At 53.0% G+C, this 26393-nt stretch overlaps 10 protein-coding genes across 10 annotated transcripts; 4 read left to right on the forward strand and 6 right to left on the reverse strand.

Annotated features, from left to right (window-relative positions):
• Positions 1–1121: 1121 nt before the first annotated feature.
• On the forward strand, positions 1122–2231 carry N7459_007530 (putative 26S proteasome-associated ubiquitin C-terminal hydrolase; the record flags this gene model as incomplete). Its single annotated transcript, XM_056946698.1, has 3 exons — positions 1122–1163; positions 1213–1307; positions 1409–2231. 3 exons carry the CDS (start codon positions 1122–1124, stop codon positions 2229–2231), a joined length of 960 nt encoding a protein of 319 aa, XP_056798697.1.
• Positions 2232–2494: 263 nt separating this feature from the next.
• N7459_007531 (uncharacterized protein) lies at positions 2495–5142 on the reverse strand (the record flags this gene model as incomplete). Its single annotated transcript, XM_056946699.1, has 5 exons — positions 2495–3115; positions 3165–3308; positions 3372–3891; positions 3947–4862; positions 5094–5142. The coding sequence occupies 5 exons, from the start codon at positions 5140–5142 to the stop codon at positions 2495–2497; spliced, it is 2250 nt and encodes a 749-aa protein (XP_056798698.1).
• Positions 5143–6302: 1160 nt separating this feature from the next.
• On the reverse strand, positions 6303–7973 carry N7459_007532 (Zn(II)2Cys6 transcription factor; the record flags this gene model as incomplete). Its single annotated transcript, XM_056946700.1, has 1 exon — positions 6303–7973. One exon carries the CDS (start codon positions 7971–7973, stop codon positions 6303–6305), a length of 1671 nt encoding a protein of 556 aa, XP_056798699.1.
• A 1445-nt stretch (positions 7974–9418) lies between these two features.
• N7459_007533 (aromatic ring-hydroxylating oxygenase subunit alpha) lies at positions 9419–10736 on the reverse strand (the record flags this gene model as incomplete). The annotated part of the gene is made up of 2 exons (XM_056946701.1): positions 9419–9833; positions 9898–10736. The coding sequence occupies 2 exons, from the start codon at positions 10734–10736 to the stop codon at positions 9419–9421; spliced, it is 1254 nt and encodes a 417-aa protein (XP_056798700.1).
• Positions 10737–12846: 2110 nt separating this feature from the next.
• On the forward strand, positions 12847–13493 carry N7459_007534 (uncharacterized protein; the record flags this gene model as incomplete). Its single annotated transcript, XM_056946702.1, has 3 exons — positions 12847–12916; positions 12977–13323; positions 13443–13493. 3 exons carry the CDS (start codon positions 12847–12849, stop codon positions 13491–13493), a joined length of 468 nt encoding a protein of 155 aa, XP_056798701.1.
• A 275-nt stretch (positions 13494–13768) lies between these two features.
• Positions 13769–16049, reverse strand: N7459_007535 (phosphoesterase family-domain-containing protein; the record flags this gene model as incomplete). Its single annotated transcript, XM_056946703.1, has 8 exons — positions 13769–14365; positions 14424–14626; positions 14674–14784; positions 14839–15225; positions 15283–15406; positions 15460–15724; positions 15783–15865; positions 15927–16049. 8 exons carry the CDS (start codon positions 16047–16049, stop codon positions 13769–13771), a joined length of 1893 nt encoding a protein of 630 aa, XP_056798702.1.
• Positions 16050–16644: 595 nt separating this feature from the next.
• On the forward strand, positions 16645–18924 carry N7459_007536 (multicopper oxidase-domain-containing protein; the record flags this gene model as incomplete). The annotated part of the gene is made up of 6 exons (XM_056946704.1): positions 16645–16960; positions 17017–17133; positions 17193–17524; positions 17583–17740; positions 17794–17994; positions 18054–18924. The coding sequence occupies 6 exons, from the start codon at positions 16645–16647 to the stop codon at positions 18922–18924; spliced, it is 1995 nt and encodes a 664-aa protein (XP_056798703.1).
• Positions 18925–19288: 364 nt separating this feature from the next.
• N7459_007537 (Auxin Efflux Carrier superfamily) lies at positions 19289–21264 on the reverse strand (the record flags this gene model as incomplete). The annotated part of the gene is made up of 4 exons (XM_056946705.1): positions 19289–19355; positions 19417–20669; positions 20730–20896; positions 21003–21264. The coding sequence occupies 4 exons, from the start codon at positions 21262–21264 to the stop codon at positions 19289–19291; spliced, it is 1749 nt and encodes a 582-aa protein (XP_056798704.1).
• A 639-nt stretch (positions 21265–21903) lies between these two features.
• Positions 21904–23544, reverse strand: N7459_007538 (phosphatidylserine decarboxylase 1; the record flags this gene model as incomplete). Its single annotated transcript, XM_056946706.1, has 1 exon — positions 21904–23544. One exon carries the CDS (start codon positions 23542–23544, stop codon positions 21904–21906), a length of 1641 nt encoding a protein of 546 aa, XP_056798705.1.
• Positions 23545–24319: 775 nt separating this feature from the next.
• On the forward strand, positions 24320–26315 carry N7459_007539 (uncharacterized protein; the record flags this gene model as incomplete). The annotated part of the gene is made up of 3 exons (XM_056946707.1): positions 24320–24358; positions 24427–24853; positions 25027–26315. 3 exons carry the CDS (start codon positions 24320–24322, stop codon positions 26313–26315), a joined length of 1755 nt encoding a protein of 584 aa, XP_056798706.1.
• Between the last annotated feature and the right edge of the window lie 78 nt (positions 26316–26393).

Below are 26393 nucleotides of genomic sequence, written 5' to 3' on the forward strand. Positions count from 1 at the left end.
TCCTATTTCTTCTGGATCTTGTTTTTGGGTCTGATATTGAGCATGAGCGTTGGTGGTCATTTAGTTGGAACCCGAAGGAAATGACTAGTGATATATACCCAGTTTTCACACCTCCCGTTGGCATGTTTGGGAGCGTATCTGTACGCTAAGTTCTATTTTACTGATCCCTCAAATTTGGATCTTGTTTTTGTTTTTGATCCTATCTTCTCTATCCCCTTCGTGGTGCGGTTTTGAAACGGAAATAGAATCCGGTTGAGGCTGTGGATATTGTATCTAGCCCTGCCCATCAAAGTACACCTCGGAATGGTTTGCCTGCTTGTCTAGCACTTGTAGGATTGCAGAATGCAGGATGATGAAGTGTTTCGGTCAGCAAGGACCAGACTTTCACACAGAGGATCAATTATTCTCTATGCAAATGCCCCACGACGAAGTCTTCAAGGGGGATGGATGTTTTCATTGGAGAACATGGTATATCACAGTGCGTGGAAACGCCCCGGAAATCGATTATACAAATGACACCAATCTCATCGACTTTCCAAGTTCTGTCACTCACTACGTTAGGGATGGATTTGGAACCAATATAAGAGCGTCAGGACCGCGCTTGACAGTAATGAATACTACCTCTACTTCGGTATATATTGTAGCTTCGCTAGCCTTGGACGACGCCACGTTTCTAGGGAGGCCTTGCTCAGGCTGGGCTATTACCTTTTAGTAGGAACCATTCTCGAGCTTGAAATGAACATGATTCTGATTCTTTGGCCTGAAATCATAAAAATCAATGCCGGCGGATGCGCTAAATACATTTGCACTAAGCGCAGATCAATACCACCTTGACAGCGGAAACGACCAGATAAAAGCAATCACGTTTATTGATGAATTTAGAGCTCAACTTACAGCAACTCGTAGTCTTGACACAGCAGAGGCACCTCGTACTTGGAAACCTACAACCCTCTTACTTTCTCCGGTGGTGAAGAGCACACGTGATCTATGACATAAGGCCCACCTGCCAATATCAACACTGCTTCCTCGAGCTTCTCACACTCTCAATCAGACCTGACCACTCTCTTCTAGCACCAAATATATTGCTGTGAATTGAGAGAATTGCCCTAAGTTTGCACAAAATGGCCGACGCTGGCGGCTGGAGCACTATTGAATCCGATGAGGTACATCCACCGGCCTTTTGCCCAGCAACTCGCAACTAACGTGAAGCAGGGTGTGTTCACCTCACTCATCGAGACGCTGGGCGTCCAAGACGTGCAATTCGAAGAACTCATCTCCCTCGACGCCGACACAATCCGTTCCCTCGGGTAACCCAGCCCTCCTCCCATCCCATCCCTTCCATTCCCAACCCCAACCTCCACGCCCAAGAACCACCCGCTAACCGCAAGCTCCGCTCGCACCACCACAGCCCCGTCTACGGCGTCATATTCCTCTTCAAATGGACCCGTGAAGCAGCCGGCGCCCGCGCCGAAGCCCCCCTCGACGGAACCTACGACCCCACCGCCACAGACAACAACCTCTTCTTCGCCGCGCAAACGATCCAAAACGCCTGCGGCACGCAAGCCATCCTCTCCGTGATCCTCAACCACGACCACCCGCCCGCGCCACTACCCGCGATCCCGCTGGGCCCCGAGCTGCGCGCCTTCAAGGACTTCACGGCGGGCTTCCCGCCGGAGCTGCGCGGCGAAGCGCTCTCCAACTCCGAAGCCATCCGCACCGCGCACAACACCTTCGCGCGCGCGAGCCCCTTCGCCGACGAGACTGCGCGCCCGCACGATGAGGCCGACGCCGCCGACGTCTACCACTTCATCGCGTACACGCCCGTCAACGGCACGCTGTACGAGCTGGACGGCCTGCAGCCGCACCCGATTAGCCACGGCCCGTGTGACCCGGCTGCCTTCCCGGAGGCGGTGATTGAGGTGCTGCGCAAGCGTATCGCGCGGTATCCGCCTGAGGAGACGCATTTCAATCTGATGGCGGTTGTGCGGGACCCGCGCGGCGCGGCGCGGGCGATCGGCGATGCCGAGACGCTGGAGCGCGAGGAGAGGAAGCGGGCGGCCTGGCAGTGGGAGAATACGCTGCGGCGGTGGAATTTCGTCGGGTTTATTGGCGAGATGATGAAGGGGGTTGCTGGGATGAAGGATGGGCAGGATGCGTCGGGAAGGGCGTATGAGGAGTGGGTGGAGGCCGCGAAGAAGGAGACGCGGAAGAAGTTGGAGATGCGGCGGTGATTTTCGCCGCGCCGAATTGCATGGGGCTCCGGTCTTTACGATCCCTTTGAGAGAGATCGGGCTTGGTTTAATGTACGCTATGTTGCCATGTTTGATTTGTGGCCCGCGAGGCTGCGTCGACGAATCGTTTTCAGATACCCTTGGTAATGATAGAATGGGGAGATGTGCGAAGAATCCGAAATGTTACATAGTGTTTATGCAGTTGCTATGTACCGGCATCTACATCATAACTTCATGGTATGCGGCATGAATGCACCCCGTGCTCAATAATCCAAAATCCGGGTGCGAATGTGTTCGACCATGGGCGTTGGCAGCTCGTCTGCGTTGACGAGATTCAGGGCCAGCAGATCCGACCAGAAGAACATGGCTCGGTCCTGGGCGTACGCCAGATAGTCGAACCCGTCCTCGTCGACATCAGAGTCCACCGGAGGTGTCTTGGTCTCGCCGCTGCCGCTGTGGTGTCCATTCTCATGAGAACCATTGCTGGGTGTGCCGGTCATCTCGTCAATGCCTTCATCCATGCCGGCCACCTTGGCCTGCACTATACCCCAGGCCGTCCATTGCGCCGAACTCATCACACGCCATAACCGGGTCTGGTGCATCAGAAAGCGCACTTCTGCGTCGAGTTCCTCCTCGCTGGACTTCTCCACTTGTTGCCAGTTTTGGCCCTCGGAGCCATCGTCGAGGTCCAACGGGGTAATAGCAGCACCGGTGCGACCGCGCATGGCTGGTGTGGAGAGCGGCGAGGTGACTCCTCCGGTGACAGCGGGCCGGTGGGTTAAATAAGTTGCTATGAAGCGACGCTGCTCCTCCGGCGTGGGATATAGGCGGCTGTTGCAGGCCCACGACAGCTCCTCGTCGTGGTAGTTATAGCACCATTCAGTCTGTCATAGTTAGAGGGAGCTATCGTCTGGATATCCTGACACAACTTACAAAGTGATTGGCAAATTCGAACCCTGGGGTGTTGGCTGAGGAATATTCAAAGTCGATCACGATCAGCTGCTTGTGCTCGTTGGCAGGCAGGAGAAGCGGCGACTCCGTGGCAGGCTCCATGCGAAGTAAGTTGCCATATTGGGTCTAAAAAGTCAGTATCCCGTCCAAGCCGAGGCAGAAGGGATCAGATAAATAGATGGGTCATACATCATTATGTGCAAACACCAGCTGGCGCTTAATTTCGTCCATGCCGCCGGAACTGGCAATCAGCCAGAGACGATAATTATCCACGGCCTTGCGGAACACCGCCCATGGCACGCCGCAAACAAAGCCACGTCGGCGCCATGGTTCCGCAGCGGCCTTGGTCTCGTTTTGCGGAGACTCAAGTTCCTTATCCAGCCAGGTAGTCACTTGTTCGCAGCGATCCACCCACTTGTCCCAATTCTTGAAGATCATGGGGCCACCCTCGCGCTCCTCGTCGAGAAGTTCGATGCCGTCGTGGAGCTCCCTCATGCGCTTGGCAATTTGCTTGGCGGTTTCTGGAATCCGTAGTTCCTTGGCAGTCAATGGACGAGCTTCGAAGTACTCTTCAAATCGACCGTTTTGGAAAGTGCCCAGTACGCGAGGACCGATGTTCTTGCGGCCGAGGCGACGGAGGATCTGCAACTCCTTCTCTCGGTCGATCAAGTGGTCTACCTGAGGCCCGTAAATCCGTAGCAAGAGCTTCCTACAATGATAACTTAGTTTATCAGTCACTAAGAAGCCGAAGCCGAAGTACTCACGGTGCAGGCTTCCTCGGAACCAACGAGGCAGACGACGTCTCGGCCCTTGAAGGTAGAAGTTTGGGTGGCTTGACCACGTATATAGCATTCGTCAAAGCACCGCTGAGCCGGACAACGTCAATGTCACCAGCCGATTCCGTGGGCACCTTTCGCCAACCCCTGAGTTGCAGGGTGTGCGCGAGGCGCAGAATCTCCGTCTTGAAGGCGACCCAGGCTTCTCGTTCCTTGGCGTGCTTCAAGCCGGCACCGCCATCTGCGGCATCCTCCTCCGCTGTAGTACCGGTAGAGTAGGCCAGAGTCTTGGAATTGTCCAGGTAGGCCTCTACGCTGGGTACGGGTGCTTCGATATCTGTGTAGTCAGACTCCGAGGCCGATCCCCGACGTAGACCCTTGGGGCGACGGCGACTTGTGCGCTTAGACTGCTGCACAGAGCCTAACCCCTTCCCACTCCGCGAGCCCGCATACTGGAGGAGAATCGTCTCTAATTTGTCGAGGGAGAACGTGCTGTCCGAGCTATGTGATTCCCCCTGCGAACGATCTTCGCCATCAGGCACATTCTCAGCGGTGCCAGAGACCGCTTCGGACCGCCGGGCCTTGCGAGTCTTGCGCCGAGCCTTCTCGTGTTGCAGCCACTCGGACACTTGGTGGAAAAGACCCAGCTGGGGATCTTCCTCCGGTTTGGTAGAGGAATCCGCCTCATCCACTATCGGGGAATCCCTGAGGCTCGCCTGGCTGCTCACAGCCGAGGGCATTGATGTGGGATTGATTGATTGACGGGCGGTCACCTTGGCCACGGGAGCGCGGTACTGTTTCGGGGCGGTTGCGTCTGGTAGGGAGTTGGGAACCGGTCCAGCAGCGTGCAAGACCTTTCGCAGCGAGGGGATATCGAGGCCTGTACCCGAAATTGGAGGAGAGTCTACTCGGGAATCAGTAAAGGGCTAGGACAGAGAAAACTTGTGTGACCGGTTGAATCTAGGGAGGAATGTCGACGTCACAATGGCCCGATTGGGCGGGGGAGTACAGCAAGGGCGATTGATACTGATGTGGCAGGTACACAAGAGAAGAGATTGCATGGGCATTGCGTTGGGCGTCTTCAAAGTATATGGGAATCCCAAGGTGTCGCCACCATGGGGAAGAGGGAGCCTACCTGCTGTTTCGGGATCGCGGCCAGCATGGTCCTCGGCGAGGGATGGCATGTGCTCTCAGCGAAGGTGCTCGTAGCGCCGCAAAGGAGGTAAGATGAGTGTGATGGGCATGCGGCCTGATGCTCGAGTTGCCGTCGACAATTGGGAGCGCCTGTAGCGTCAACGAAGTGATGCGCGACAGGCAAACGCGGAGGTGGGGGAGGGGAATCGCTGGGTCCCCAGGAAAACGGAGAAACGAACGGCAACGTCCCAGCGGTCAAGGGTTCAGCGTCCTTGGTCTGCAGCCAAACTCAGCCGGACAATCGGAACAGGCCTAGGGCACAGTGTGTGACCACAACGGAGACCCAAGAGAACGCACGATGTGTTGCGATTGTGCGATTGCGGAAAGACGCAGTACGGAAAGGGACAAAGTGGCAAGTCATTGCGCTTATCAGGGCCACTCAGGTGACTGTGGGGGCCTGGCGGATCTGGCATTCACGGTCCCTGCGCCATAGTTGCGGTCTACTATCGCAGTAGATGGGCATTCTGAGTGGCCGAGGCATCTTTCAGGGGCATGTGCAACCTGAGATAAGTACTGGCCTGTGGTTGGCTCCATCTAGAGCCGCAATGTGCAATCATGTCCCAGGGGAACACCAGATTGGTGGGTTGTTGATCATACCACTCACTGGCTTGGAGATTGCGGTGGGCAGGTAGGAGAACCACTGGGTTGATACAGGGCACAGATGGCTTTGACTTTCTTTTCATATCTGTCTTCTCAATGCTGCATGTGGGAAGAAGAAACTCTCTGGATGTGGTTGGCGCCATGGGAAGCTGTGGTGTAGTCTATTGGGGCCAGAGGCTCCATCGCTGAGTGGGATTGCGATCGGTGGAGCCGGAATCCAAGACATTGCAAAACAGAGCTGGATGGCTGCAGACAATTGTCGGCCATCTTGATAGCCAGCGGGGGCTGAAGCTGATGATGGCTAGCAGAGAGAGATGAGACAAGAGAAAGATGATGGGGGGAAGACACAAGTACATATTTTGCTTGCTGCAGCTGAGGGGCCCAAGGTTACCATACAGAGTATTACAGTAATATTGAAGCTTGAAATATTAGGCCACCAATGCGAGTCACGACGATCGAGGAAGTATAGAATGAAGTATATGAAACTGTGAACCCAAGGCACCTAAAAGAATCTTTGTTTCTATTACCTAGGCGGCTAAGTGCCTTGATATCAACTGGGAAAAGGCAAAGATCTTTCCACAAACTGGATCTCTCCGTCTTCGCAATCCCAGTTGCGCAGGGTATAATGTAACCAGCCTTGCATTGTTCCATCCTGACTCGCCTGCGACGATACCCTAAAGTCCCAGATGCGATCTCTCGGGGCTGGCCGACACCCGGGCTTGGCCAATGCCTCCCATACATCGCTCCCCTCCTGTAGTACACTCGTCGGATCTTCCTCCAAAATGACAATCAATGCCACGACGTAAGCTGCAGGGTCACACATAAACAGCCCTTGTGCCGGTGGAGCATCCCACATGTACCGTAATGCCTGGCGACGGAGTTGAGGGCTGCGACACTTGAGCGCCGCGACGAACAGGGGAAGGAACACGCCCATTTCAAACAAGAACGGAGGCTGCTTGCCATCGGAATTGCGCGTGGCGGCAATCGCCGTGGATGCGCAGTCGAGGATCTGAGCAAACTCGAGCTCATAGTCATCATATGCCGCTTGGTCGGTGTTGAGGCAGGTCCTCGTTTCGATCAAGACACTGATGTAGGTCATATAGAGAAGTGCAGTCTCTCCAGTGTCGCTGCCCGCGACTGGCTGTGGATGAGAAATCGTTCGGAATTTCGATGTCTTGAACAGCCGATGCCAGTGGTGAAGTCGATTCTCCAGCTGCCCTTGCCTGGCTACAAGAGCGAAGGCCTCGCGTCTGCGAGTATCAGTCGGCTTCTTCCAATGGGCCCTGGTTGCTAGATTGAGGGTCTTCATCTCGGCAACAATGCCACAGAGTACGTTCCGAGCATCATCCATAGATGTAAAATGTTCATCCAAGATGATGAGATCCAGTCCTCGGCTATCTTCCATTATTCCATTGTTAATAAGGACCCATGTTCCCAGGCGTCGGAAAATAGGCTTGACGGCAGACACCAAAAATCCCCGGTTGATACATGTTTTGTGGTCGGAAGGGCCTCCCACAGATGCCATAGCGCTGACCATCATCTGCGCGCCCTGTCGGTATAGAGTCAGAGCAGCATTTCGGTTTCCTTGCAGAAGTTCGATGGCAATGAAGAGGATGCAAGTAATCAATGAGACGGTCAAGTCTGCCACGCCTTGGTTGATCCGTTTTTGCAAGGCAGTCAATGAGCGCGAATACCATACCAGGGCCTCGTGATGGTAGGCATGACGCACAGCTGCCGGACCATTGATGAGCGCGAATGGTGCCGACCCGTGAATCGGAGGCCTCTCATAGAGTGCGCTGAGTGAGATGATAGCGTCCCAAACGGCTGGCTCCAAGCGGCAGATCTGCAGGACGGAGCCTCTCCAGAAGGAGAGATCCAACACCCCCGACAGAGATGGGCCTGCCTGGTGAAAATAGTACTCGAAAGCACGTCGTTCACGTGCTGCTAGGTGGGAGAACTCTCGCGTGATCTGAGACTGTGGCGAGCCAACGATCTCTGGGCTGGGCTTCAAGCTGGCGTAGGAGCACTGCCGGCCGGTACTGGTACACTTCACGCAGTGCGGCTTTTCTTCACCACATCGGATACGACGAGCCCTGGGTTGAAGATAATTAGTCCCATGAAATTGCAACTGGGGGTAGATAAAGACTGACTTGCACGTGTCGCAGCCCGTCTTTGACTTGGTGCTGCCGATCCGGCCAGACGGCTTCTTGAACGGAGTCATAGCCGAGCGCGAGACCCGGCGAGTTCGATCCCCTCATTGACTCGGTTCATGGCCCCATCGTCTGAATGATAGCGGCGTGCACGCAAGATGACAGAAAGAAGTCAGCAACGCGGACGTGGGGGGGGGCCAACGGTGACAAATCCGCCAGCTCCATCGCTGCCTCGTGATTGGCGCGATCATCGCCGTCAAGGTTGCCTCAGTTCTATTTCTGCATTCAGGTAAACGGATCTCTATCGCTCATCAATACGGATGACCCCGAAGCTGAAGGATGCAAGTTGGTACAAAACCTTTTGTTGTGGTCGTGGGGGGGGCAACGTTGCAACGGAGGTTGTCACAGAGAGCCCTTTGGAAGATGATAACGTTGAAGCGGCGATTAGCATGGTCTTTGCAGTGTTCAGTCGATTCGAGTAACAGCATTATATATCCCTTAATCTGCCTGGAAGGTATGTCGGCTAAACTAGCAACATATGCTTCGCCGCGCAACCGAATGTCGGTCTTTGCTCACATCACATTGCGGACTCGTTCACTTCATAGCGTCTGTCCATATTAGAAACGATACTGGGCTGCCACAGGATGCGTTCAACATTGCACATGACAAACCTCTGTGGGCTGGATGACACTCTAGCCACTCAAAGCAAAGAAGATAGATTGAGTTGGCTCCTCCAAAACAAGCACTGAGGCCCTCGGGATGCCTCCCGAGGGCCTCATCCTGGTGACCTTTTCAAGTATCACGAGTCGCGGTTCTCAGAAACTAGAAGATATCGACCAATTTATTTGAATCACTTGCGGGAAAGAGATATCGAGACTGGGATCTGACGGGAACTCATGATATCCAGGGTTTATATTCCTGATTCGAGATCAAAATGGTGAAGGATGTTCGGTCGGCAGAAGCCCCGAGAGGACAAGCATCCACGCTTGGGTCGGATGGGATGACAAGATAAGAGACCCTAGACTGCGTTGGAATCTCTGGCCCAGTGATTTTATTCCAAGGTTACCTCGTTCCTGCTTACAGACAAGTTGGACACACTGGCATCGGGGCTATCTCCGCTGTTGCATGTTACCCTCTTATCTTGACACGTCGCTGGGAAACTGTCGCCATGCATGATCAAGCTAGTCGTGGAAGGAGGGATTGAATCTGATCTTCTACAGGCTGCTGCCAAAGTGGATGGTGTTTCCGGCTCAAAACCAGACAATTTGCGAAAATCTAAAATCGAGATAAGAAACAGCTGGAATGTCTTAAGATGAGTACACCTTGATATCAAGTAAAGCTGCCATTTGGGAGATATTATGTCCAAGATCTTGCCAATCTATCCAATTTGATAACAACACTTATCGCCATGAAAACTGATATAATTCGTCTTTTCACTGGCCATGCTGCAGGGATGTCACAAACAGTCTGGAAAGCAAATGAAACGAAAGAGAAGCCATCCGACATCGCGAAAACTTCACCAGGCCAACGCCTCTCTCTGGAATCCACAGCTGAGAGCCGCGCAAATTTCTTCATCCTTTTCGCTCACTTGCGCGTTGCATGGCAATTTCTGTTTGGCTGGCCAGATTTCCCTTGCCTCTTTTTTCTCACGCTCAAAATGCTCTGTGATGACATCCCGAACTGTGCTCTGGAAGAAAAGTGGTGCTTTCTCGAACTTGGGGTGAAGCTGGCCGTTGACAAAGACGTTTCGATCGAGGTTCTTCTGTGCATTGTTGCAGAGGACTTTGTCTTCTCCCATGACGCGAGCGTACATGTCACTGATAAGTTTGAAGTCGCTTTCAGAGGAATTGCGGTTTCGGTAGATCTCATACGCCATTTTCGAGCTCCTCGGGCTCTTCGGGAGGAACTTTTGCACCATAATAAAATGCGGCCTGCGTGTGTTAGAGAATCGTTCATTTAAAAGTAGACAGAGTGAACAAAGAGGGACAGGCTTACGAAACAACCATAGCCGATATGGGGAAGTAATAGGTACTGGCAGTATAAAGACCCTTTGCAATTTGCTCCGGTGTAGAAACGCAGTGGTGTTGGATGTGTCCGTCTTTCAGGTCACTGTCGAAGGAGTCAAGATTCAGGAATTCCGGGATATCGGCATGTGTCGTGGGGCAGTGGTAGCACTCGTTGAAGTTATCAGCCAGGATCTTCCAGTTGTAGTGACCCTCTAACTCATAAGCATGGTCAAGGTCATAGTCGTCGAAATTGTATGCACTGTATCGCTTTTGTTTGTCGACGTCTTGGAAGTGCTCCTCCCATGGAACTTCGGGGATCTCGCTCGAGTCTAGATTGACCCAGATGAAGCCATTTACATCGACCTTCACATGGATGCGGAAAAGGCCATTTTGCTCCTTGTCGAACTCATCGAGGTCTTGATACCCGGTGGCTTTGGCGAGTTTTCCATTGAGGCCATATGACCAGCCGTGATATCGGCAGGACAATATTTTGGAATTGCCTGAGCCCTCTTTCTCAATAACCGGGTATGCGCGGTGTCTGCATACGTTGTGGAATGCGTTGACATTGCCCTGTCGATCTCGAGTGATGATGAAGTCAAATCCGGCAATCTCGTAACGGAGCCAGTCGCCCGTCTCTTTTATCCGTGAGCTGTGGGTGATGAAGAGCCATCTCTTGGAAAAGATGGCACGACGTTCGAGCTCGTACATCTCTGGAGACGTATACCATGACGCGGGCAAAGCACGGACGGGGGTTTCCCTGGCTTGTGGCTGGGAGGTCGGAGGAGCATTGTTGCCGAACCCAAAATAGTGCAGCACTGAAGTCGCCATGAGGTTGATTTGATAAGGAAGTCTGAGAGATAATGCCTTCGAAGCCTTGATGCTCATCCAGATTCCATGTCTGCTTTTTTATATATTTCAATCATAGATATGCCCTCTATCCTACCTTTGATATCAACCAGCCCCCGTCTGTCTGTTCCGATCAGGTGAGTAGCCTGATTGCCAACTTGCCAGCATAACTCAATGCCCAGCGGGTTGATTCACCAAGAGTAGACACTGAATCCTATCCTGAAGTACGGATCGGCACTATAGGCCGACCCTATATGACGCTCTCATTGACCAGCTATATGCAGATTGGCCCATCGTCCGTCGGTAGACCCGAAACGCACTCGGGAAGGCACCCGCAGTCTGCGCTGCCACCAATCAGTTTAGAGCCATAATGATAGATCAACATCCTTCAATCATGGAGCTAATTCGAGCCAGTAGCGCTTCGCGTATCCGATCAAGGCACCCAATCAACGCTCACATATTTCATACGACGTAGATATAGTCCCACATGCCCCACCGATAAGTTCAAGCCTTCGGGAGTGATCCCGATGGAGGCGGGGGGCTCGGCATTCCTGAAGTATGGAGATAGACGCTCGCGTGAGCTTGCAAAGTGGCGTGGACAGCCTGTTATACACGGTTGTTATCAAGTCCACGTATCATCCGGCTCGGTTCCCAGCCGCCTCCGATCCGTGTGCCGTGAACAGGGATATTGTTATTTGGAGGTGGGATCTTGAGCAACTGACTACCACTATCCACCATTCGATGGAAGGCAACACTTTAAATATGTCCCCAGCACTTGGCTTGATCGATTCGTTCCACTGGATAATTGGGTCCAGTGTTGACTATTGGCCTTGTGAAACCGAGTTAACGCTGAGTGTTCTGAAATACTGCGTGTTATGAGAAGCTTCGAAGCTCGATGGACGTTCTGACGACCTCATCAGATGCTTTGATTGAGATCACTGGAAGGGAGAATAGAATTCCATGGCAGTATAAATATCGCCAAGAAACCCAAAAGAGATCGCCTGAGGCCACTGAGAAAGTCCATTCGCTTTCAAGTGGAGGATACTTTCATGGATTTGAAATTAACCAATAAGGTGCTAGCCTTAAAAGAAGGGATTCCCAATAGAAAGGCAGTTTTCATGATCTGCTAGTACGGAGTCCTACACATAGATCAGAATCAAAGACACGGTACCCGCTCCGAATCTTCTATGAGATGATCATTTCTTAAATCAATATAGTTCGATCTGGTTTATAGACTTATGGATCCAAAGATCGATCGAGTTTTCTCTTTGCTTGAGACAGGTATGTTGCCTTCAGGTTAAGATAGGAGTTCCTCTTGAGCACAGACAGATCTAGGAACAACCTCCATAAGCCCCCTAACTAGGTTTCGCTGTACACTTTTCAGCGACAGTTCCAAAAAAATTGCTACAATTTCATATGTAGTAATTAACAGTCTCCAGAGAAGATATATGTTCATCTCTGGCCCACTTTTGCTTGAGAGGAGAATCTGACAAATATAGGGGCGAAGCCTTATTAAATATAACTGGACTCCGTTCAGCATCTACAAGGCAAAACATAAAACGATCCATCGTGGCATTTTCCGATCTCCTTTTGCCTCTGAAAATTTCAGATTAGAGCAACCTTGAATCTCACCTACTCGATAAGAGCTTCTCCCACAACCGCCAGATATTAATTCCCAGCCGCTACTTCGGAAACCGGTCTTCGTGCCTCCAGTGTCAACTTAAGACAAAAGCTCGCAGTACTCTAGATGCCTACCAATAAGAGCTCCCTGGGGAAATAAGACCCTGACAATCCGTCACCGTCACATCCTGCCAAGTGCCAAGGCTAATCGCGCCGCCATGTGGAGCAACAAACTGAAACATCGTCACTCGGAGTCTTTAGGATTACAGGATGAGCAGTCCCTCAACCGTGTTGGTTGCAGGATGTTGCCGGGCCCGATGAGATGACCGGCCGCCCCTGCGGACGATTTATTAATCCCTCATTACCACTCGTCGGCCTGCTGGTGCTCTCCGAATCTCTTTTATTAATTGCATCTCCCTGCTTTTCCCGGACTCTAGATCCAATTCCCAGCAGTGACAGCACAATATCCACCATGAAATTCTCCACGGCAATGGTCACCTCCTACCTGGCAGCCAGCGCCATTGCATTCGACAAGTGGCAGCGTACCTCTCCACCCCCTAGACCAGGAAGACAAAGAACTAACAATTGACTTCTGATATCAGCCTGGGGCAAGCGTGACTACGCCTGCATCAACGTCTACCAAGGCCTGCCAGATTACTCAACCGTGACGCCCGGCCAGACTGTTCACCTCCGCTTTAACCGCCAGCCAACTTCGCACTGCGCGGACCCGCTGGCGCAATATCCGGTGGACAAGTACGGCATCTGGCTGTACAACAACCCCGTGCGCAACCTCGACACGATCGCGTTCAACCAGTCCATCAAGATCGCAGAGGGGATTGATGGCACAGCGGGCGTGGTTGATGTGACTATCCCGGCGGATCTGCCCAAGGTGCAGAAGGGAGATGCTTGGTACTTGAGACTTGATACTTCACTATCGACGGCGCCGCAGGTTGGTTCTTCTTCCTCTTCTTTTCTTTTCAATGCAGGAATTTTGGTCTTTTTGGCACTATAGACAACTCATTCGTATTGTTTTCTTTTTGGGAATGTTGCTCACCGCGGTTATGCTAGATGCCGACTCTGTACAACGCTGCTGGGCCGTTCACCATCCAGACTGCATAGATGTTCTGGGGTATTTAGAACCGGACCGAGTCTCCCCCATCTCTGCTAGATATTCTGTCAACGGCCATTTTAGTGTTACAACTCTTGTTCATGGGAATGTTTTGTGGATATTCTGGAAGCACTAATATGCTTCAGCGTGCATTCGCTATCATCTGCGGCATGAAAATATTAATGCCTGTCCACCCATATGCATATCCCCGTTATGTATGCAAGCGTCGTGATCATGAAATCAGAATCCATAAAAAATGAGCACCGAAGCAAAGGAAATGGAGGCATCACTGGTGGTACGTGACGCTGTAGACCTGGTAACCCACATCGGGACCATTGTCGATGTGGATCAGCCTCAAGGCACCGTTGTGGTCAATGTCAATGTATTGGCCCGAATTGGCGTACTGCAGGGTGTACCCGAGACCGTTACCGAGGAAAATAATGCGCACCTGCTCGGCATCGTCTGGCTGGTCGCTGTTCAGTAACATACCGCGAGGTCCAAGCCAGCGGCCATCCAGAGCACTGGAGAGTGTGAAGATTCCACTCTCCTCGTCCTCGGTGTAGTGGATAACCCAGCGTTGAGCTTTGGCCTCGTGGTTCTCTGTAGCAGGAGTGACAGTCAGCTGGTTGCGATATACTTTGTTGGTTAGCGCAACGCCGCCCTTCTCGAGAACCAGATAGCGACCTTCAGTCAGGTACCCCACACACTCCTTGAAGCCATCTTCAAACCAGAGCGCGTTGGTGGCATCTTCCTGTTGACCATAGGGGACAGGAGGGCGCTGAGGACTGTGGTTGTTCAGGCATTTAGATGCGCCGTCGTAATTGCCATACCTATTGGTACTGGGAGTCTCAGCCTCTGGGATGTCGGGAAGAGAAAAGTCAGGCTGTTAGGGTTAGCCAATGCAATGCACCGTAAAGACGAATATGAACGGAGAAACGTACATTTTCGAGGTCCAAAGCGTTGACCAAGTTGGACATGTGCTGTCGGCGCCACGGCACCATCTGGTCGGTCTCAATATTCTTGTGTCCTCGGGCTGTAAGCCACTGCTCGACAAACAGGATTTGAGAGTTATGGTCCGCTCGCTCAGTGAAGACGCGGTTACCGCGAGTCCATGGAGAGATCATGTAGAACGGCACGCGGAAACCTACGAGCATCAGTACTGGGCCTTTGTGGAGATCCAGAGCCACCTACCAGGCCCGACAAAAACGTCGCCAAAAATGTCCAATGGGTCTTCCATCCACTCTCCAGGGGTATTAGCGGGGGCGTGGAAGGGGGTAACGTGGTCACCAAAGCCTCCAGTCTCTATCATGAGTATTTAGTAAGCCAGTTTTGCGCCTCATAGCTGCGAAAACTTACCATCGAAGCTGATCATGAGAAGAGTAGAAGAGTACTTGGGGCTGCTGGTCACAGCGTCAACGACCTTTTTCTGAAGCCAGGCCCCATCCTTCGGCTGCCATGGGGGATGCTCTGATAGCTCAGTTGGGCCGACAATAAAGCTGACCTCTGGCAGAGTTCCATTAGCTGCGGCTTCATAGAATGCCTCAAGTCCCACAAAGGACAAGCCCTTTTGGGCCAGAGCGAAATTCTTGTGGGCATTTTGGTACTGTTGAAACCATGCCAACGGATTATCGTCAAAGTTGTTGGTATCCTGGTACAGTTGCCACGAGACGCCGGCCTCTTCGTAGATTTCAAAGATGGTCTTCCAGTTCAGAGGATAGCAGCTTAGGTGGTAGCCCTCACAGCCTAAGAGACTGTATCAGATGGATACCTATAATGTACATTGTGATCAGAGGGACGTACCCGGCTGTTCATTGTTGTCGATGTAGACACCACCCTGGGTTTCGTTCTGGGGTCCGCCAGGCACGTTGACCGAGCCACTCACGAGAGTGACACGGTTAGGGTTAGTTGCCGTAATTTGGGATTCCTGCCTTAGATCAGCTTCAAGGTCAACTGAGTTGTGTTTGTATCAACTCCAACCTGATACATGTCACCCGATGTCCAGCCTTCAGCGATGGCAAATTGGACAGGAATGTCCCTTCGCTTGTAGTAGCTCCAGCTCCAGGGCGTATTGTTGCGAGCCCAATGATTGTTGAGACCATGGTTCAGCGCAGCCTGATTGGCCCGATAGCCATTGTCACCAGCAGCTATGCACTGAATGGTATCGAACCAGTGACCACCTTTATAGCCCAGGTACCAGGGCAGCAGTGTCTTGGTCTCGGTGGACATATCTGGATCAACTTGTCTGATGCGAGGGTTTAGTTTGGACTAAACATAGATGATCAGTAAAATATAAAACTCACTGATACCAGACCGACTGGCCATCGGCATTGACCTGGACATTGGGATCATTGAAGCCGCGAACGCCAGCCATGGTTCCAAAGTACTGGCATTTATATCAGCATCTACTTGCTCTCGTATTGACACGAAAGGGGCTTTTGACTTACCGAATCCCAGGAACGATTCTCTTGCATGAAGATCACTACATGCTCGATGTCCTGCAGAGTGTCACCGATGACCGGTGTGCTCCCCAGCAGCAAGGCCAGAAGGGCACACAGGAGGAACAGCATGATTGCAAAGTGAACTTTGCAGTTGGATGAGATGAGTAATAGAAGGAAGCTAAGAGGTCAGGGTCTCAATAGAGATCGAGATGAGGTTGATGAGGATAGAGATCGAGATGAAGAGGCTGGAGAGGTTGATCAGGTTGGTCAGGTTGGTCAGGTTCAAGGAGCAAGTGGGAGAGGTGATTTGAAGAAGGGATCGACGACGAGAGAGAAGGAAGAAAGGTTGGATTCCTCCGGTTGATTGTCTGCACGCGACCCTCGACACTCTACGCGGCTTCATCCAATCTGCGCGAGCCTGCAGCCCACGTGCAGTCCGTCCTGTTTGATTGTTTGATATCTACATTCGTAAGTACCAGTAGTATGTATTTGCCCTACTTGGGGTACTTCTCACTTACTAGTAGTACTGTATGCTGTACATGATGGAGAGTGAGAATCGACCGAGAATGCCCATCCTGCACGTGAATCTCCTTCAACCGATCGGTTTTAGTTCCTACATGTCTCTGCCACTCCACAAGGGAAACCAAGCTGCTTGAAATCTCTCGGGTGGTCCCTCCAAATACATGCCATGAGGCAGCACAGTCAACGCGGGAGAGCTTCCCGCATGCAGGAACCACCGCCACCGTCTCGTCCGGTGATACTGCATCGCCAGCCACGCCCGTGGGCCACCTGGTTCCTAGTAGCCAGCTTACTACTTGCCCTGGCTTATCTGCTGAATCCAGATATCCCATTGCGCTCCTGGGTCAGTCCTCCCTCTCAACAGTATGGCCACCAAGGAGAGGCGACAATTCGCCCAAGAATTATACTTCATCCCGAGGATCACATCTATCGTTTGCCCGAGACACAACATCTAGAATGGCGCATTAGCTCGGGCCAGCGCAGGCCTGATGGAGTACTCAAGCAGGTCTACCTCATCAACGGTGAGTCTTTGTTGCTGGAAGGTATAAAATCCGCGGCTAATATAGCCACGACAAAGATTTGTTTCCAGGGCCCACGATCGAGGCTAGGTCCGGAGATACGCTCATGATTGAAGTTAACAATGCCTTACAAGAAGAATCAATTACCCTGCATTGGCATGGACTGCATGTTTCGAGTGAGAATTTATCCATTCCATTCTACCCAAACCGTGCCCTAATTTACGGTGCCCCATAGATGCCATGGACGGCGCAGCGGGAGTATCGCAATGTCCCATCACACCAGGAGGTCGATTCCTCTACAACATCACCATTCCCTTTGATCAGAACGGGACTTTCTGGTATCATGCCCACTCTGGTACCTACAGAGCAGACGGGCTATACGGTGGTCTAGTGGTCCATGCCCCAGCAGCCATGTCTACAGTCCGAGGACTGATGAGTCGTGGTCATAGCGATGCCGATCGATTCAGCTACCAGAAGGAGCTCTTGCTTCTCATTGGCGATTGGTATCATGAACCGGCAAACAAAGTTCTGGCTTGGTACATGCTGCCAGGTAATTTTGGAAATGAGGTAGGGCGAGAAGACTGAAAGAGGATATGAGAGTCAAGGACTGACTGACAAGGCTCAGCCTGTTCCGGACTCCCTTCTCATCAACGGAGCGGGCCGTTTTAACTGCTCTATGGCGGCTCCTGCACGGCCACTGGATTGTCTTGATCGACCACTCGATTCGGTCTTCCTGAATCTCGAGCCTGATATAGCATATCGGGTTCGGGTAGTCAACACGGGGTATACTTAAGTGGCCATGCTGAGTCGAGCCTGATACTAACGGAGAATTCTAGGGCACTAGCAGGGCTCAGTCTTGTCTTCGGGCATGGGGATCTAGACCTGATCCAGGTCGATAGCGTTGATGTTGAGCGGTCCTCCCAGCAAAACGTGAATTCGGCAGGTATCCTATATCCAGGGCAGCGCATGGATTTCATTCTTCGTCCCCCGCTCCAGCGCCCTCCGAAGTCTTCTGTGATGGTACAGCTAGACAAGAAGTATGTATCTCTATCAAGACCCAACATTCACGATTCTGATTGGTTGATGTCATGCCCAGGTGCTTCAGATTCATGAACCCGACCTTAACGCCGGATCAAGTCTTCGCCATCAGCTACCAATCCCAGTCTGCCCCGGAAGATGTCCCGATATTCCCGCCTATTGTCCGGGGGGAAATTAATCTAGAGGAAGTTCCTTCCGCGAAGTCCGTTCTGAAACCTCTTCCCTCCAAAGCAGATCAGACCCACCTAGTCTACACCAAAATCCAGAAGCTATCTTTCAACAACAATGTCCCGCTAGGGTCTTTCAATCATACCACCTGGAAGCCCCAAGAAGATCCACCGATACCACTGATTGCTCTCCCACGCAATCATTGGGACACCAATCAGTTCTCATTCTCGCCTGGACCAGACCCGGTGTGGGTGGATCTGGTTGTGAACAACCTGGACGAGAGTCCCCATCCATTTCACCTGGTGAGTTCGTTCTGTTTTGATTTGTTCTCCTTTGTTGCCTCTCTATTCCTTCCAGTCTTCAAATCATCTTACAAGTCCATCCAGCACGGATACCACTTCTACATCCTCACGGTCCAAAAAGCCGAATACGGCTGGGGCTCGTACAACCCATTCGAAGACGACCATCCTCCAGGTCTCGAGCCATCCTCAGAAATAGGTATTCATAGGGAACCGGACCGCGCCACATTCCAGCCCTACGATCTCACCCGCGCTTCCCTCAGAGACACCGTCCAGATTCCCAGCCGGGGATACGCTGTCCTCCGCTTCCGCGCCGATAACCCCGGCGTCTGGCTCTTCCATTGCCATATCCTGTGGCATCTAGCCACGGGTATGGCAATGCTCGTCGATGTGCAAGGTGACCCTGCGGGCGAACTAGCGCACGATACATCCGTAGTCCCGGGCGGGGTGTGTGCAGTATGATAGCACGGCAGAAGATATATTAGGTAGGAATACATCCAAATGCAGTATCAATGGAAAATACATAAGCACCCCTGGCTACAGAGAAGCGAAGTGCAGTGGTTTCACTTGTGCCATGCCTTGGTGCCGAGTCACGTCGCTTGGGTGTTAGAGATGTGCGTAGAGGGGAATAATAATGTACTCGCACGAGAGGAATAAATACAAGTCCTAAGAGCATGCCTTGAGTAACGCCAATCCTGGAAGTGTTGTAGCCCAAAAGGAGGCGGATAGACAGATAGAAAAATGACAGAGACGTTCTTCGAGGGTAAAGCCAGCTTCGCGGTGTTCGTAATGCGGAAAGGGAGTAGTGCAAAGGAGGACGAGTGTCCTACGCGGCGGCCCATTCCAAGACTTCCAGGGCACAGACCACGAGGATCAGGGTAGAAGGGAGAATCCTGCAAGTGGGTTAGTCGCTATTTAATACGGTGATGAGACGAGGAGAGAGATGAGACGTACCAGACGACGTAGCTCTGGAATAACAATTTCGACATTGCACCCACATATACATTGTTGATCTGGCAGATCTGGGCCAGCTGCAATGCAGATGGGGCACCGGTGAGCAGGAAACAGACAATAATAAAAATAGGGTCATCAAGAATGCTGATGGGCACGAATTTGGCCAGCAAGGCAAGGAACGGTGCCATAATGAGAGTCGGCAGGAGCATGCGGGCAATCAGCGAGCCAATAATGAGCTTACGCTCGGCTTCTGGGTGTTCCATATCGGCTAGAGCCTCTTCGGAAAGGGTATTGCGCGCCAGATTGGCGCCCAATACAACAAGAATGAGCGGCACGGCGACCTGGGCATTTTGGTTGACGGCACTTGTGACGGAGTTCCGGACGAAAGTGCCCTCATCGAAGAAAACGTGTTGCAAGGCCGGAACAGATGCCACGATGGTCGAGACCAGCATTGCCCACAGCGGGGGATTCATGAACTCCCACACTCCGCGGAAGAAGCGGCCGAGACCCCGCGCGGTGGCTGAGATGGCCTTCTGGGCCTTCGGCGGCAGGCGTGCGAAGAGAGCGCCGGTTTTCTTATCCCAGAAGCGGCGAGCGCGGTCTCGGCGGCGGCGGATATCGGCCTTGAATCGCTGGAATCGCGTCTGTTCGGATGTCTGGGATTCGCGGGCAGTGGCTTCTACGTCGGGGAACGATAGCATGTCGCCTTCTGACGGACGCGGGAGAAATGGACCTTGTGGCGGAGGTCCGATCAGTAATGGCGGTTCATCGGAGTCGCGATCTTCGTCTGTTGGCTCATTCGCCGAATGAATCGAGGAGACTTTGTTGTATGCGTAGGTACATATCGATATGGGAGTTTGATCGCCAGACTGAAACTCGCCCTCGCTATGTTCAATGTGGCTGGGAGCTTGCAGCAGGTCGTCCGAGCTGCGTGTGCGAACCAAAGGCTCATCTGGGTCCGTTTGGGCAGGATTATCGGAATATCGTGCCTGACCCTGCTCAATCACCGATTGGCCAGTGATTTCGCGCTCTGCCTCTTCGAGATATCGGTCCTTTGGAGCCAGCAGGATATGGTAACCCCAGCTCCAGCGCACGAGCTGACCTAGCTGCTGGAATATAAGCAAATACAAAATCCCCCTAGCTGCGACTTCGTCATCGTTATCGTTTGGGATGCGGTCCCAGTGGAGACCTTGGAGGGTCTGCGACAAAGACATGACTAACGAGATGGGGAGTGAGTTGGAGTTGCCGAAGACCTAATTTAGCGTTGCAGTGATCAGCATTGGAGCGTTAAGAAGGATCAAATTCAAGCGTACTGCCATCGCCGCCACGAAATTGGATTGGCGTTTCTTGAATCGGAAGCATCGCGAGACGACAAAGCCGCAGAAGTATGAGACGCATGTCTGCACGATGAAGATCACGGGAATGATAGCCAAATCGGTCAGCTTTTCCGCGGTCAACTGAGAACCCAGCTTGATGAAGACTGCAGAGATGGCGAAAAGGTCAGCGATATGCACCACACAGTCGCTATCACTGCGATCGCGAGTGCTAGGCAAGGTCAGAGTGACAAGGAGAGCTGTCTGACGTACTCAGGCAGGGGGTGAAGAGTGTGACGTTGAGGTTTGCCACGAACTTCTGGGCGTCGGCATCGAACATGCCCTGCTGGGCGGCAATGTAACCGGGCAAGCTGACACAGACAACCTCCAGCACCGCTTCGAAGACGAGCAGTACGAGGTGAAGGAACGAGGGGTGGTTGGATTGCGCGCCGACCGTGATCACGTCACTACCGTCGGGGAACTGCGCGGCGAAGGCATTGGCGTGGAAGGACCGGGGTGCTTTAAAGATGGCCATGGAGGAAATGGAGAGGCGAGACTGAGGAGTCCTAGTCCCCAAGAGATTGGGACACGAGAGGTGAAGGAGAGATGTTCACAGGCGATGCAAGGTTCTCGCGACCCGCAATCGGAATCGCTATCGCTATCGATATCGCTATCGCAATCGGCGCCACAATGTTGGTTCTCGCGCGCACGACTGCAGTACAAATAGTGGACTGGCAATCCTGGGCATGTGCAACCAGGTGTGTCAATAGACTCGGCGGGGAGAAGTGACAAGTGCCAGGTTCGATAGGCAGCTCTCCAGCCGGTTTCGAGTTGCAGGCGCAACGTGACGAGTGACGGCGAATCCACTGTGGCGTACCGCTGTATCACTGGCAAATCACGCCGATTTGCGCTGAGCTCACTTTCTACTCGCGTGAGGAACTAACTACTGTGGTTATTCTGCTGTAGAAAGTGGGAAACCGCAACGGTCAACGATTCCGCAATGGGATCGGAATTACAGTACTTATCATCTATGCGTCCAGTCCGAAGCAAATCGCACATGGTATTATATTACACTGGAAGCCCAGACACTCATTTCTCCGACATGCACGCGAGAACCGGGCAGCTGCTGTGCACCATCCCCGTGTCACTTCGTTTTCTCTTCTCCCACACAGGCTCATGCTCCCTCTACATGTCCCAGTTTTTCTCCCATCTGGATGCGTTGTCCCTTTTCAATGCTCCAAGTCCAGCCATCCTGAGGAGTCTGGTCCGGCCAGCCCGCATCAAAGGATTTGCGAGTGCCCAATGGTGCCTCGAATACCAACACAATAGAGCTGCCAAGCTGGAATCCGCCCATTTCCTCTCCGCGCTGCAGCGGGTGTCCACCTAATGTGCGACTCGCATGACGGTAGGTCGCCTCGACAAACCCGGGGTCCTGCTCGCCTCGTTTGGCAGCCAAGGCTGCCGCCAAGTCCGCGGCGGTGTCGGTCAGCAGGCTGTTGGTGCGCAGCTCCGAGTCGAAGTTGATCTTGATCGATCCCACGTTGGTTGCACCCACAGGCGTGTAGCTGAAGAAGCCCCAGCGCCACCGACCTAGGAGGGCAACTCGCTCGTTGAGCGTGAAGAGACCGGGTAGATGCCGTTGCAGATACGGGGACACCGAGTAGAGTTCACCCGCGAAGTGCCGGCGGCTTTCCACGACCCAGGGAGCTGGGGAATGGAAACGGTGGTAGTCGCCAGGCGCGAGGTAGATCACCACGTAGAATAGCGCGTGATTGGCAGCTGTCTTGGGCGCGTACCATGGAGTCCCATCTCCGCGAGCCAATTCCTCCTGAACTTGCACCTCGGACGTCGCCTTGGACGCAGTCGAGGCATCGATCGAGGCTCGTCGCTTGGTGGGCGCATTTTGGTCGCCCGACAGTAGGGAGGGGAGGGTGTAGGAGATCCCATTCACGCGGGCAAATTCCTCGTCGGACTTCATATTCTCCACGTCCTTCTGTGTCGGGTCAGCGGTGGTATCGGTGAGGCGCTTGCTGTGGTCGGCATGCGAAGGTGTCGCGGAACCCAACAGAGCATCCAAGCTATACGTCATGCCCTTGACCTGTTCCACCTCGCCTCGCTCAATCATACCAAACTGTAAGATTCGGCCATCTGACGGCGACAGAAGCGCCCGTATGTCCGGGTCGAGAGGGCGCACGCCAGGTTTCAACTTGCGATAGAAAAATGCGGCTAGATTCGGGTAGGTGTGCAGGTCAGGCTCCGCGACCTCACTCAGATTGACGCCAAAGATCCACGAGTACAGTTTGAATCCCGGCACACGAAAGTAGTAAGGAAGCTCAATCTCATTGAAGCGACCCCATAGTCGTGACATGGCTTTCAGGGGCAGGGTAGACATGAACTGAACCTGCCAGGAGCCGGACGGAACGACTCGTGGGCGCCGAGGTGGCCGTTTTCCATCCTCCCAGTCATCTCCAGGGGCACGTTGCGTTGCCTGTTCGCGGTCGGCGTGTTGCGACTTGTAGAAATGTAGTACCCCCAGCAAGCCGATTCCGAGTCCCACGGGAATCGGATACCATTCCACCTTGGTGTTCCGCAGCGCAAACCGTAGCCGGGACCCGAAGCCGCTCTTCGCATTGTTTTCGTGATTATTATCTTTGTGGTATTGTCTCCAGGACTTTGAGGAAAACTGGCGCACGTTAGCCTTGTGACGGGCCGTGGCCCGGAACGAGAGGACCTCCATCGACGCAGCCCTCCTGGTGAGCGGGGTGGCGGGAGGGCAATTAAGGAAGACAGGGTGGTTAAGAAGGCGCTTAGCCATAGTGCTGTTCAATTCTAATCCATGGGTGCTCCGGCTGGTTGATCACAGACCCCGAAATGCTTCGGAGATGCAAAGCCGCGGTCTTTCTCCCGAAAAACAATTGGGGCGTTGACCGCCCGGCAGAAGGGGCACGTGGAGCCGCGCGATTGCGATTGCGATTGCGATTGCACCAACTGCAACTGCCTGGGAATGCTTCGCCCTTCTGCTCCTCGGCGTCGAGCTGTACCCTCTTCTACACTTTGAGATCCTCTAGTGAGCTGCGTTGATCGCTGCTGATTATCCACGGCCCGGCGGGAATTCTCCCCAGCAGCTTGCCGTTCGCTACCCCGGTCTTGGCTTTGTGCCAGATCTCCAGATCGAATCCGACGTCAATACGACAATTCACCTCACACCTTGCTAGATCGCCATTGGTGCCGGGGTAGACTGGTGCTGTCCACCATCATATTTGAGCTTGATTCACCGTATTCTACTCTCAAGCCCTATCCTTCTCCCCTCGCCCCTCCGACCAGCTATGACCATTTGAGCAACCGCATTCCTCCCCACCATAACCTCTACGAAGATGGCTTCACATGAGTCTGCGGTACCCGGGGACCCTCAATCAATCACTATCCATATCCTTTGTCCTTCACTTCCTGCTCCAAATCGATTCACTTTTAATGGCTTGCCACTTTCCTCTACGATTGCACAGCTCAAATCACGCATAGCCGAGTCCCTCCCGACCCGACCAGCTCCGACTATGCAGAGATTAATATTTCGAGGGAAGCCTCTGATAAACATGGATGCAACGCTAGAACATGTGCTATCTCCTATTGATGTGAGTATTCTTATTGAACTCCGACTGGGCTGTCGCGTGCCAGCTGACTTGAAACAATCTCATTACAGGGACTCGAATACTCAATCCATCTCGTACTGCCTCCGCTGCCTCCGGTCCCGGCAACCACATCCTCTGGCCAGGCCACCTCGGTGCCAAATTCTCAGGGGCTCTTTGGACAAAACAACCCATTCCTGCCTTCTAGCAGTGTAACCTCGTCTCATTCGGTCCCGTCGAGTCAAGGAATCCGCCACAGAGGACCTGCGAATTCCATGGCCACATCATTCCGTCAGTCCGCTGATGAGTTCCAGCGTCAAATGGCGGCGTTGGAGCGGTCATTGGAACGGAATCGACAGCTTCTTGACCACTCGGTGGATAGGCTCGACACGTCGCTGTCACCATCCGATGCCCAAAATTCCTCGGGGGTGTCGATGTCAAATTCCCCGTCTTTCCAGTCATCCGCAAATTATCCCGCGGCCACTCCAGCTCCATTTTCCGGTACGTCACCCAATAACCATGCATCGATTTCGACGTCCTCTTGGCTCCACTGGGGCCGCGAACTTCCCCTTCTTTTTCCACGTCTTTGACTCACTCACCTGATTCTTCGATCTTCCCAGGCTCCCCGCACGGCTCATCTGCAAGCATGAGAGCCGTAGCTTCATCTTCTCCAGCTGGTTCGGGTCTGAGCGGCGGAACGGTTGCCTCCGCGGCAGCCACAGCACATTCTTCAAGACCAAGTTCCTCGCAACCTGCGAATAGCATAACCACAGGAAATGGTCACTTCGCTTCGCCCACTCCATTTTCATTGTTCACTCAAAGCGGAGCAGACTCCCCTGGTGATGCTCATCACGATGTTCTCGCGGGCCATCAGAGCTATCTCGCGTTGCTCATGCAAATTGGGGATGTAGAAAGACAGTTGGAGCATGGCTCGGTCCCATCAGTTGAGACTCTGTTTCAAATTCGAACTCAATTACTCGAGTGCCAGAGGAACCGACAGCGTGACCCTGTTACCTATTCTTTCCCTGGTGAAACCCAATTGCAGTTGACACAGGACCGTATTCAACGAATTTATCAATGTGTGGATCGAATCACGCAACAGCTCCCATTGCAGCAACGCAATGCCTTCTCGGGAGCTGATCCACTGGCTGAGGGATCTAACACAATTTACCTTGTCACCTCTTCGGATGGTACCCAGAGTTTGATCATGCCACCATCTACGAATATCATTGCGGCGCCCCCTCAAGGACCAATTCTTCCGCATACACACCATACAGCTCCGATCACCAGACTTGACACTGGCTTCGCACTTGGACCTCAACCAAATGATGCTGCCATTGTCCAGAATGTTGTCCGTCAAGCTGTCATTAATCACCAACGCCGACAACAAGGCAATGCGGCCGGGGCCCGTGGGATCGGTCAGTATTTGCGCCGCGTATGGCTTTTTGTCCGCATGTACTTCTTCATTTATATGATCAGCGATTCCGGTACATGGACTCGCATCATTTTCGTCACCCTGGCCGTGCTGATTGCACTCCTATCCGATACTGAAATTCCTCGGCAGCTCCATGGGCTGTTGATTGCTCCCGTTCAGCGCCATCTTGAAGGGCTTGCTCATATGGGTGGACCGGCTCAGCAACCCACGAATGGTGCGACGGGTCAGAATGCCAACAACCAGCCCGGTGGTCCTCCTCAAGATACCCTGGCTGCAGAACTCTGGCAGTACCTGCGCCGTGCCGAGCGATCTCTTGTGCTTCTTCTCGCAAGCTTGGTTCCTGGTATCGGTGAACGACAGGTCCAGGCGCGCAATGCCGCCCAAGCTGAAGCTGAGCGCCTTCGTCAGGAAGAGCAACGAGCCCAGGAGCAGGAGCAGGCTAATACAGCAGCTCCTAGTGCAAACAACACAGATACAAGCGCAGATGTGGAGCAGCCGCAGCCGCAGCCGCCACAAGCTGCTTCTTAGAAGCGGGAGTTTTAACCGTGGGCATCCAAGAATGCAATTCTTCACACTACGATGCCCAAGCACAGAATTGATAGAAGA

This window comes from Penicillium hispanicum (assembly GCF_028827665.1).
Source record: "Penicillium hispanicum strain IBT 35686 chromosome Unknown utg000006l_segment0_segment0, whole genome shotgun sequence".
Classification (NCBI taxonomy): Eukaryota; Fungi; Ascomycota; class Eurotiomycetes; order Eurotiales; family Aspergillaceae; genus Penicillium; species Penicillium hispanicum.